At 35.4% G+C, this 13,056-nt stretch overlaps 1 protein-coding gene across 18 annotated transcripts in view; it reads left to right on the forward strand.

The window, feature by feature from the left end:
- Positions 1-13,056, forward strand: part of GPHN (gephyrin) — a 645,091-nt gene that overhangs the window by 567,810 nt on the left and 64,225 nt on the right. For all 18 annotated transcript variants that reach the window (XM_040477426.1, XM_040477422.1, XM_040477423.1 and 15 more), the window contains 2 exons: positions 991-1,049; positions 2,109-2,262. In XM_040477426.1, coding sequence (XP_040333360.1) covers positions 991-1,049; positions 2,109-2,262 — 213 coding nt within the window. The remainder of the gene's footprint in view (positions 1-990; positions 1,050-2,108; positions 2,263-13,056) is intronic.

The following is a 13,056-nucleotide window of genomic DNA, read 5'->3' on the forward strand; positions in this document are numbered from 1 at the left end:
TTTTTTTTTTTTTTTTTTTTTTTTTTTTTTTTTTTTTTTTTTTTTGTCTAAGCAGGCCTTCATCTCACTGAAACTAGTGGCAATTATTAGAACCAGAGGATCAGCCACTAATAAAAGAATAGTTTCAACTGAGGTTTTCTGATTGGCTATCTTGTTTTTTGAAGAAGTTTAAGATATTTTATATCTTAAAAGGTAGAGCTAAAAATAAATAGTATTCTTCTGGGCTGGGCATATAGAAAAATTTGGGCATGCTGAGAGACAAACACTTTTCTTGATCTGGGATTTTCTTTTTAGTCACTTTCCCACATGAAAGGCTTATAAAATTCAACTCTTGGCATACAGATCACATTGCTTGCTATTAAAACTGTCCAACAGATTTATTGGCATCAGGGAAGCCAGCAGAGCATTGAAATCCAGACCATACATATCCACAAACTCTGCCACATGACAAGACACAATTCCAGTATCACAATATTATTCACAGCCCCAAAATGTAAAATTAATGATCACCATTAATTTACAGAAACCTACTGCCAGGCAAACTGTAAGCCCTTCACTGAAATTTCTCCAGATATTTGGAAAACTTGGCATAGTATTGAACCCATGATTCATGGGAACAGAAGAAACAGGTTATTTCCACACATATTCACTGTATCTATTAGGGTAGCCATATAGGTATGTCTTTTGTTCTCCCTTGAGAATGCTGCTTACAATGTAAGATCCAATATTTTAATTGATACATTTTTTAAAAGCATGAATATTATGAAAAAAAAGCCTTTATTTATATCTTGGCATCAAACCTAATTTTTTAGGACCCTGTGGTAGACATTTATCATGTTCAAATGTTTAGCAAATAGTTCTCCATTTCTTTATCTTTGTATGTATCCTGGACCTATCTGATGATAAAAGCATCTGAGTAGCTAAATTCTGTTGACCAGAAATTCTGTTAGATCGTTCTGTTTGAAATTACATGACTTGTTCTCATTATAGGGCACTGAGGAACTTGAAGTACGAATTCTGGTGCAAGCTCGGCCAGGCCAAGATATCAGGTAAGTTCATAACATATAGAATGCATAGCCCACTTTTGTTTCTACATGATCATGAACTTGAGAGAACATGGCTGTTATAAACCCACAGTTCAGTTAATTAGCCATTAGCATTCAGGGATTTTAACAAGTAGTAAAATGAATTTTCTTAATTCTACATCTCATGTCTGCTCTGCCTGCTTTTTCATAAATGTGGTAAAGGCAAATGAAATAGTCAAAACAACATGTGAACAAAGTAAAGTCATGAGCCTGCTTAATCCACAGTTAATCCTACTTCCAGATAATCCAGAGTCACCCAACTGTACCCCTAGACAATCCAGAATTTGGTATGAACACAGGTAATCCCAGAGCTGAGTTTTTATGCAATTAGATGGTAGTCCCTCCTCTACTGACTATCAATAATAATAATCTGCTACTCTTTATATACAAAGAGGAGATTACTGTCTTACCATAAATAGTGCATATACTTTAAATTATTTTTCTTACTTTGGAATATGTTTTGCCCTGATCCTGTCAATACTAATTTGCTCAAATGTCTTCATAACAAAGCTACAATTCTCACATCCCTCTGGCAGGAAGCCAGGTTGAATGGACTTCTGCAGCCACAGACCTGGGTCAGCCTAAATTGTCTGAATAGAAATTATCTCTGTGGTAACCTCATTAGTGTTATTCTCCTCACCTCAAAGCTAACAAGATATGGACTCTTACATTAATGCCACTAGCTATTTTCATATAAATTCTTACCTTACATCAAAGAAAGTTTTCAGTTGGCATTTTTGGCTGTAATGTGGTATAAAGTAATTTGTAAAACAGTTTTCGAATGTGAAGTAAGACTGTTTAGCAGTAATAGATAGAAATCCTATTTCTCTCTTCTATTGCGTGATTTAAGTTTTTTATTTAAAAAGCCTTGAGTTTTTAGAATCTTTTATTTTATTGTTCTGTTCCTGCCTCATCTCTTGACTTTTTTCTCCTCTTGAGTGTGTCCTCCTTCTCTGACACTAAAGTTAGTTGAAAAAATACTATTCTTAGTCATCTTGCTTATGGTTCTGCTTTGACTTTCAGACCCATCGGCCATGACATTAAAAGAGGGGAATGCGTTTTGGCCAAAGGAACCCATATGGGCCCCTCAGAGATTGGTCTTCTGGCAACTGTAGGCGTCACAGAGGTTGAAGTTAATAAGTTTCCAGTTGTTGCAGTCATGTCAACAGGGAATGAGGTAAAAACAAAAGGCGGGGGGGATGAGAGGGTAATTGGGCCTTCAGATAGAAGTATTTTTGAACTCTTCGTTGTAAATAGAACATTGTGCATTATAGATTTTACCACATTCCTACATTACAGGGAAATAAATTAGCTTCAGAATAATTCAAATACAGAAGAAAGAGGAGGAGTAGAAATTACATATTGAGAAATGCTCCCTTCCATTATTAGAATGAAATGTTACAACCAATGGCTTTTCCACACATTCAGTATATATAAACAAAGAATTTTGACTGCTAGCTATAGATACTCAACTGTGCACATTTAGTGCCCAGTCTGTTGGGACAATGCATTGTGCCCACCCACCTGCCGAGATGATGGGCCACTTCTGTGTGGGAAATAATCAATGAATTGGAACACAGTGGTTAGCCCTTCTTGCTGGAAGTTCCATGTGATTCTTAATCACCAGGAAAGATTTGATAACCTTTCTTTCTTTTTTTCTAAAGATAGCTTCTCTAGTGGCCTGCTTCTCAGAATATGTCAAGTGTCATTTCAGCCCTGATTCAGGATGGGGAATTTAGTCAGTCTTTCTCTGAGAACTCTTGAAAAATTCCCTCTCCCATGTTTTGCTTAGGTTATACAAAAATTCAGTTGGAGGATCTAATGAAACTGGGAATGTTGAAAAATGAGTGTGCTGGTAATTCAAAGCCCAAGAGCAGAATCAAAAACTACAGAGATTTATTTCGACTTTACACCTTATTATTTTTAAAAAGATTAACAGGATTTCCTTTTTCTCTCTTTTAATCTCCTAATTTTGTTCTGAAAATAAGCCATTTATTTGTACCATTGTTTTTAATTTCTTAAAGTCTTAAAAATGAATATTTTTCAAAGGTCTTTCCATTACCCTTATAGCTCTTTTGGAAAGGGCAAAAGAAAGGAACAGAATATTTGTTTTGCTAATGGAGAGATGAATCCATGTTCTACACCCTGTATAGCTGCACTGGTCATTCCCTAAAATGATTGATTGACCCAAAACAAACATTCTTTTTTTTTTTAAGTTTATTTATATTTTGAGAGAGAGAGAGAGAGAGTGAGTGATGGAGGGGCAGAGAGAGGGAGAGAGAGAATCCCAAGCAGGATCTACGCTGTCAGCATGAAACCAAATGCGGGCTCAGTCTCATGAACCATGAGTTCATGACCTGAGCCAAAATCAAGAGTCAGACGCTTAACTGACTGAGCCACCAAGGCACCCCCCAAAACAAACATTCTTTTCGAGTGGTCTACATAGTAATGTTTTTAATATCCCTAGGACTAACTGACACTATATTTAGCATCAGAAAGAAATTTCTGTTAAACTGGCTTATTTAATGAACTATTCTTATTTGTGATTTATGTATATGCTTTGTGTATCTCAGTGAGTTCAGGGGGGTTGGGAAAGCTAAAGATAATGAGCAAATTCATAAGTAACTAGGTATTAGGCAACTTTGTTTAAGCTATATTTCTTGTATTCCTCCTAATGTTTTTGTAGGGCTGGACAGCATTCTCAATTATCCCCCAGAATACATTGGTAGTACTTTAAAAAAAAAGTACTATCACACATTCAATATTAAAACTATTTACTAGTGATAAAGAAAAGTGATGGGGTAAGAATAGAGATGATACTTACATCATGGAATCTAAGGAAGAATTTGTAGTCCCAGCTCCCTGCCTCTATAGGCTTGATTATCTTTGGAGAGGCTTTGATAGGTACTATATGACTCCATTCCCCTACTTTCTCTGGCCTGCTGTACTTACTGTGGTTTTCCAAGGGACGGATGTATCTAAATTCTATAAATCTCTGGTTCCATATAGCTTAACATTCCTTCCCTATTTCCATCCAAGGTTAGCCATTCTTGTGACTCTTTGTGATTGTATAATTTATTTCAACATATGTTTATTGACTGCCTCTATACCAGGCACTAGACTGGAAACTGGTGATAAAAGATGAATAAAGTATAGTATCTCTTCTAAAGGCTTGAGGTCTTTGATAGAAATAATGGGAAAAAATATTAATTTTCAGATAGGCCAAAAGAAATTATACTTGTCTGTTAATGTGGCAAGTCTATAATTTAATCAGTCACAGTACACACTCCTCTTAAGTACTAACTTCCCCTGATATGTGTGGCTTCATATATGTCCACTTTTTAATCCAGTGTGGTATATAGGTAAGTGGAACAGTGGCCTGAGGCAACCCAAAGAATGCCATACAAGATATCTGTCTTTAAAACCTGCCCAGTATTTTACGAGTACATGTGTTTGTTCTGGATAAGGGAATTATTTCAAAATTGAAGAGGTACAGTTATGAACTATAACTAATACAGAACAGCCAATGTAAACATTTGTTGGTTTCAACAAATTATGTATTTTAACATTTAGGTAATACCATCCAGTAATTATGTAATCATGGCAGACACTTCCAGCCTTGTTCAATAAATATTCATTAAGCATCTATTACATGCTGGAATGCCCATCAGGGATTATCTTAACTAAATATCAGACTTATATAAGATGTGAATACACTGTATCATGAACCAGTTTATTTAAAAGGATTTTGAACAGGAAACTCTGTCCAGCAAGGCTGCACAGACTTTCATCTTTGGTGAAACTAGTCCTCTTAATCATCTACACAGCCATCCAAGAGCTATTCTCTTTTTTCAAGTGACATTCAGGTACAATGGAACAAGAATTATACTAAAAGAGTATGGGAGCCACCAACACAGAAGCATATCCTGCATGGGAATCAGTATTTCTTATAACAGTCTTAGGCAGCTACCAGGGTCCCTACAAGGGAAATGTCCAGATACAAGTGTCACCACATTCACAAAAGCCCAAAGATGTTACTTTCCACTAGGGATTTATAATTCATTTATAGTTCCTTCTAGTCCATATGCATGTTACCAATCAGAGACCATTTTTGCCATAAGAATTGCTGCCTGGTAACAAGCTGACATTTCATCTGTATCAAATTTCCAGGAGAACAGAGCTAGAAAGTTAACCCAAGGTCAAATTTGTCCTTAGAGATGGAAAAAGGTTTTGTTAATTATTTACCCTCGCATAAGAGGATGCATTATCTGTGGCAAATTAGAAAATAATAATAAAACTAACTACAAGTCGTTCTGCTTTTTATTATCACCATACACTGGCAACTCTAAACAATGTCAGTGGTAAAATATTCTTCTCCACTGGGGCAAATCATTTCCACCACCCCTCCCTATTTAGTATACTATACCATACTGATGCTAGGCACTGTTCTGACTGCTCAGGATATAGCAGCAAACAAGAAAGACAAATCCCTGTTCTTACAAAATTTATATTCTAATGGAGGTGGGATAGAGGTGGATAGTCAATGAACAAGTAGTCGTCAATGGTTTTATAAAGAAAAATAAAGAATGGTAGATAAAGACTGGTAGTAGAAGAGGTATATGCCAGCTATTATCTGTTGAAACCTACCCTACATCAGCCCTTTCATGCTCTCCCCTATACAATAAGGCTAGAAGCCTGAAAAGCCAATTTCCCGGGCTCTCTATTGGTTTTGCATTTGGGATGTATTGACACAATATTATAAGTTGGAAGGAAGTTAGCAGAAGTATAAGCTCCTCAACCTTCAGTAACATCACTTTCCCCCAGTAGCCCTAGAGATAATGGTGACTTCCTGCAGTTACTAATCTTTGGAAACACACTTTTTCCTTTTGTTTCTCCAACCCTCCCAACACGTTTGTACCCAATTCTTAGTATTAAGTCCTTTCTTTTCCCACTCCCCTGCATTTGAAATACCTAGAGGATTTGGTTTTCCTTTCCAGACCTGACTGATAGAGTCTTCTATTTTATATAGGGTAATCGGGTCTCACTGATGAGGCAAAATTAGAGTGGAAATCTAAAGGTATTAAGGGTGTGTGCCATAAGGGGAATTGAATTCCAAGCAGAGGGAACAACAGACAGAAAAGTTCTGAAGTAGGGTGTATGCTCATCATGTTTGAGGAATAGCAAGGAGGTCATTGTGGCTGAAGTACAGAGGAAAAGGAGCAAAGTAAAAGGAGATGAGGTTGGAAAGATAACAGAAATAAGACCATTTCATTCTAAATAGTCAGTTTTGAGGAAGGAAAAGATAACATGAAACCTAACATTTCCTAAATTTTTAAATGTTTACTCTGATATCAACATCACATGGCATATAGAAAAGGGAGACTAGTTAGAAAGAAATGTAATATCCAGGAAATGGGGAAATATTTGGTAGGAAATAATCAGATCCAGCAAATACTTTGAAGATTAAGCCAACAGGTTTTGCTATTAATTCAAAGTAGAACTATATAAGAGAAAGTGAGGAGTCAAGATAAACTCCAAAGTTTTGACCTGAGCATTTCTAGAGATAGTTATCACTTACCCATGTGAGAAAGATTGGGCAGCAGAAATCAGGGCTTTTGTTTTGGACAAGTTAAGTTTGAGATACTTTTTAGAAATCCTGGTAGAAATATTGAGTAGGCAGTTGAACATACTGTCTGGAGCTTAGGGGAAAGATTAAAGCTAAAGATAACATATTTGGAAATTATCAGCATATACACAGTATTTAAAATCATGAGACTAGATAATAAAGTCACATAGGAAATGAATATAAATAGGAGATAGGAGATACAAATTTTACACTTAGGAGACAGCTATATCTTCCTTCTCTTTCCTCAACCTTTATACTGCCCAGTTTTGTTTTTCTTTTGTTTTGTTTTTATACTTTCCAATTTTATTTCTAATTTTGACTCTTAATGTATCATCTCTTTGTTCCTCAAATACATTCTGATCCCCTTAAAACTATAGATGGTGACCTAAAGGCCTTTACACTGGACATCAGTCAGCCCACTGCCAATTAGTTCAGGAAGTCAAGACTGAATGCATGTTAACTAGTTACTCAAGTAGAAGCAATAATTATTTCTTCAGCACCAGTAGGTGCTGGCTCTTCTAGTTCGAAGGGTACTCTTTCAGTCATTTTCAGTCATATTCCATAACTTACATTTATTCATTTAATATCCCTTCTCTCTCTCTCTCTCTCTCTCACTATCACATACACACAAACACACGCACGCACGCGCGTGTGCACGTGCATACACACAGAATTAAATCTATTCATCTCCACTACGTGTTTGCTTATTCTATTCCATCTTTTATCATTTTCTTGGCCACCATCAAAAACAGATGCCTGTACAAAGAAGCTCTCTAAAATGTAAAGTCTCTGTAAAATCTCTGTATACTACTCTTTGGGGCCCTCCACAAGCAGCTGCTGTTAGAAAACTATATTTAACTTCACTAATAAGAGAAGGAACAAGAAGTTGAGTATCTCCTGTGACCAGTACCACTATGTGCTTTATGATTAAAGCAACATCATGAGGGTAGTATAATTATCCTTCATTTTAAGTAAGAGAAAATTAAAGCTCAAAAACAAAGCAATATTCCCAACATAATCTATTTTGTGTAAGGATAGAGGTTGATTTTACAACTAAGTCTTCTGGTTGTAATGACTTTTTTTCTTCCCTATGCCACAATGCTTCCCACGGGAATCCCCTTAAATTTCATATCTCCAGCTTTTAATGGCAGCCCTGAAACCTATCAGGTTAAGTAGTTTTTACTGTCATTAGTGTCTTCTAGCTATACTGTACTTACTCTCCAGATTAAAGACTATGACTTAACCACTTTAAAGTTGCTCTCACTATCTTCAGATAGCCTCACTCCTTTAATCTGTTCCTTTGCTTTCTACGCTGATACCTAAACTGGTTGACTCTGTCCTCTATTGTCTCCATTTTTGCTCCCAAGCAGAGAAACATTACTGAAAAAATTAATAGAACTGTGATTACCCAGCCTACAACAAATTTCTGCCACTTAATGTCAACCTGGTACTTAAAGTTGCTTGGTAATCCTGATGTCACGGTCTTGTTGATTTCCTAGCACATTCCCCTGTGGATAGTTCATTCATACATTCTGTACCCTCTTTATAGCTCAGTAATAGTCCTTCTTTCTCACTCTTGGCATCTTTAATGGAAAAATGAAACTAAGAAATATGTGTCAAACTGAACTAGATGAGGGCTCCCTCATCTTTTCTTTAACTAAAAATTTTCCCCATTCCTTTAGCTATCTTTCTTTCCTCCAATCTAAAAGGAAATGGTATTTCTTTCTAAGAACAATTCCTCTACTTCTACCTTTAAATTCATTCTTTCTCACCTTCCTCATAACTTTCTAAATTATTTTTTTCTATGTCTTTGATTACTTTCTCTTTAATGGCTCATCTTCCTTCTATATCCAAATATACAGTGATTACCACTCTCATAAGAAAACCTATACTTAAACACCCTATTGCCTCCTTGAGCTACTGCATTGTTCCCCTCCTACTGACTACTAGGTTTGTGCAAAGAGAGATCTGCACTCATTGCATTTTCTTCTTCACTATCCACTTAAAAACAAAAACAAAACAAAACAAAACCAAACAAAAAAATCCCAAATCTATTTAGTGCCCCATTAGCACAGAAACTGATTTCCTGAAGACAGTAATAATAACTCCTAATCTCCAAATCCTGCTCTGATATTTATCCTCCCTAACCTATCTATACTATTTAGTATCAGTGACATTCTTCACTTACCACTTTGAAACTGTCTCTTATATTCTGTGATTCCATCCTGTTTGATGCCCCGACTGCTACTTCTGTTGTTCCTTATCTTTCTCCCATTCGCTGAATGGAGTATTCTTTCCCAAAATTCTGTTTCCCAAAATGCTGTGTCTTCCCACTCTCTCAATTCTCCCTTAGAGTTTTTCTCTCATTTGAATACATGCAGGTAATTTCCCATATCTATAGCCTCAATCCTGACCTCTTTTTGTAAATTCAAGCCTTCATTTTTAACTTTCTTTGGATATTTCTACCTGATGTTCCACTATTACCCAATCTCACTCGCCATCTTTCCCTTTCTACCACCATAAAGAGTGGAATACGTCCTTCCAGATTTGTCTTTTTCTTTGTTGAAGGCATCACTATTTCCTGGAACCCTTTTTGCCAAGGCCATCAGTGACATTTAAATTTTTTTTTTCATCTTTAATTGTGGTAAAATACACCTAACATAAAACTTACGATCTTAATCATTTTTAAGTGCATATTTCAGTAGTGTTAAATACATTCATATTGTTGTTCAACCAGTCTCCAGAACTATCTGAAATTCTGTACTCATTAAACAACAGTTCCTCATTTCCCCCTCCCTCCAGACTCTGGCAACTACCATTCTGCTTTATGTCTCTATGAATTTCATTACTCTAAGTACCTCCTGTAAGTGGAATCACACAGAATTTGCCTTTTTGTGTCTGGCTTAATTCACTTAGCAAAATATCTTCAAGGTTCGTCCATGTTATAGCATGTGTCAGAATTTCCTTCCTTTTTACAATTGAATATTTCATTACATATATGTGTATGTATGTGTGTGTATACATTTATATAAAAATTATATATATAACTTATATATAAATTTATATAAAAATTCTATCTATATAAATACACACACACACACACCCCACATTTTGTTTATCTAGTCAGCCATCATGGGCACTTGGGTTGCTTCCACCTTTGGCTATTGTGAATGATGCTGCTATGAATAGGGGTGTGTAAATATTTCTTCGAGACCCTACTTTCAATTTTTTGGGTGTACGCTATCTTTTTAACATAAGGAGATTAGGTGTAGTGACAGCTTACTTATAGGAAAACTAGAAAATACAAATAAGCATTGATTCACTACTTACTATATATGAGCTCCTACTATGTGCCAAGTACTATTTTAGTTGCCAGAATACAGTAGTTAACAAAAAAACACAGTGGCCCCTGTCCTCATGAAGATTGCATTCTAGTGTAGTGCAAAAAGGGAAAGAAACCACTGCTAATATTTTGATATATAGTCATTCAATTTCTGTGCTTATATAAATATATATTTATTTGTAAAAATGAGACAGTGCCATAAATACTATTTTATTTTCTGGGTTTTATTTTTTCAGTTAAATAGCATATCACAAATCTTTCAATGGCAGTGATATGTGTCCATAATGCATCAATGTCTATAAAGGGTTCTGTTATGTGTATCATAATTAATCAGTTCCCTATTGTTAGATATATAATTTGTTGACCATTTTTTACCATTGAAATAAACAATGCTGTGATGAACATATTTACTTGCATCTACCAAAAAAAAAGAGATACACTCAAAAATAATAGAGGTGAATCAAAATGGAATTGTTAAAAATATTTAATCCAGAGGAAGACAAAAAAAAGAAAAAAGAAAAGAAAAGAAAATGGAGGGGGAATGAAGCAAAAAAGAAACAAAAAAAAGAAGCAACAAACAGAAAACAATATAAAATGGCAGACGTAAGCTCTAACATATCAATAATTACATTAAATATAAGTGGTCTACTTTATTTGTAATCCCCAAAACTGGAAACAGGAATAAAAAGCCATGAACTATTGCCACATGCATCAACCTGGATGGACCTCAGTGGTATTATGCTGAGTGGAAGGAAAAAATCAATCTTAAAAGGTTACGTATTATAGGATTCCATTTATATAACATTCTTAAAATGATAAAATTATAAAGATGGAAAATGTATTAGGGATGTATTAGAGATGGACAGGAGGGAGAATATGACTATAAAGGGTTAGCATGAGGAATATCTTCGAGGTGAAGAAATGGTTCTGCATCTTGATTTGAGGTAGCAGGTCATGCAAATCTACATATGTGGCAAAGTGGCAAAGAAGTATACATATTCCTTATACCAATGTCAGTTCCCTGGTTTTAATATTATTCTATAGTTATATAAAATGTTACTATTGGGGAAACTGGGGACTTCTCTGTACTATTTTTATAACTTTCTGCAAATATATAATTACAGCTCTTTATGAGCTGCAGTTAAAGAGAATTTAAACTAAAATAGTTTGTGTTCTGTGTTAGCATGTGACACAATTTATCTGTTTTGGAAGTCCTGATTTCAATTTAATTTCTCAGTTCCCCCCACTCCTGGTCACTTTCAGCCTAAATGAGACCATTATCTTCTGGAGACGTGATCAGTCCAGTTTGTATCACTTTTTGATGGGCCATTATTGTGTATTAGGTTTTCTGAAGTAGTCATTTTGATTTATGTGAGCATCATGTCTTCATGTTCTATTTATTGCATGACGATTTGTTAAACCATATAGCTTAGCAGATGCAGTAGCATTTAAAGCTCCAGAGATTACACATCTGGCCACTGCCGCGTAGATTAACATTAAGGCAAATATAAAACTTTGCCAGGTACTTCAAAGCCACAATTCTAGATTTCTAAATTTCTTTTTTTTTTTTTAATTTTTTTTTTCAACATTTATTTATTTTTGGGACAGAGAGAGACAGAGCATGAATGGGGGAGGGGCAGAGAGAGAGGGAGACACAGAATCGGAAACAGGCTCCAGGCTCTGGGCCATGGCTCTGGGCTGATGGCCCAGAGCCTGACGCGGGGCTCGAACTCACGGACCGCGAGATCGTGACCTGGCTGAAGTCGGACGCTTAACCAACTGCGCCACCCAGGCGCCCCCGAGATTTCTAACTTTCAATGTAAAAATATGTCAAATACTTTAGCATCCTTCCTTTTATCAGGAGAAAGGAGCAAATCTTTGTATTACCTAGTAGCCATCCAGGAAAGTAAAACCTTGTTTTAAAGGTGTGAAAGACATCTGAACAGTTTTATCCTGAATATGGGAAAGGCAAAACCAAGAAGAGTTGTCAGAGGAGAAAAGATATTAATAAAAGTCAAAATAAAAACAAGAAATATTTGCAAACAATATTTTTAAAATCACCAATAAATGACCATGATTATTAGAAGCTTTTATTTAAAGTGATTTAAGAGTATGCCACAACTCAAAGACTTAACAAAATATTTTGGTTATAAAAAGGGACCTTTGTTATCTGGGCACAAGATAACTTGGCCATCTTTAACAGAAAGAAAACCCAAATTACAATAATGATTTGCAATAAAAAATTCACAGGCTTTTTTTTCCTTATGAAGAAACCCATGTCATATGACCAACTTTGTCAATATTTTTCATACATATTATCCTTTCTGTGAATTCATTATTTATAATTATTACTCCCAAGCTATAAAAGTAATTTTCCTTTAGACCTTCTATACTTACTGTGTAATACCCCCAAATATTTTTCACTGTCATCCCTCATATTTTGGCACAATCAGATCATTTTTGCCTGAAGAAAAATATTCTGTTTTTTTTTACCTAAAAACTAAACATATTCACTACCTTGCACAAGCATTCCTCTGCCTTTGTATATCCTTTTTAACCTGTTAATGATGGTTACTCTAACCTGTTAATGATGGTTACTCTAACCTGTTAATGATGTATGTAATAAGAGCATGAGTATGTTAAAGATTACATTGCCTGCAATGTAATATCCAAAATACCCAAATTATGGAAAGAGCCTAAATGTCCATCAACTGATGAATGGATAAAGAAATTGTGGTTTGTATACCCAATGGAATGCTACTTGGCAATGAGAAAGAATGAAATATGGCCTTTTGTAGCAATGTGGATGGAACTGGAGAGTGTGATGCCAAGTGAAATAAGTCATACAAGAGAAAGACAGATACTATATGTTTTCACTCTTATGTGGATCTTGAGAAACTTAACAGAAGACCATGGGGGAGGGGAAGGAAAAAAAAGTTAGAGAGGGAGGGAGGCAAACCATAAGAGACTTTTAAAAACTGAGAATAAACTGAGGGTTGATG

The sequence above is a fragment of the Herpailurus yagouaroundi genome, unplaced genomic scaffold (assembly GCF_014898765.1).
Source record: "Herpailurus yagouaroundi ecotype Mexico unplaced genomic scaffold, PumYag 141, whole genome shotgun sequence".
NCBI classification, from domain to species: domain Eukaryota; kingdom Metazoa; phylum Chordata; class Mammalia; order Carnivora; family Felidae; genus Herpailurus; species Herpailurus yagouaroundi.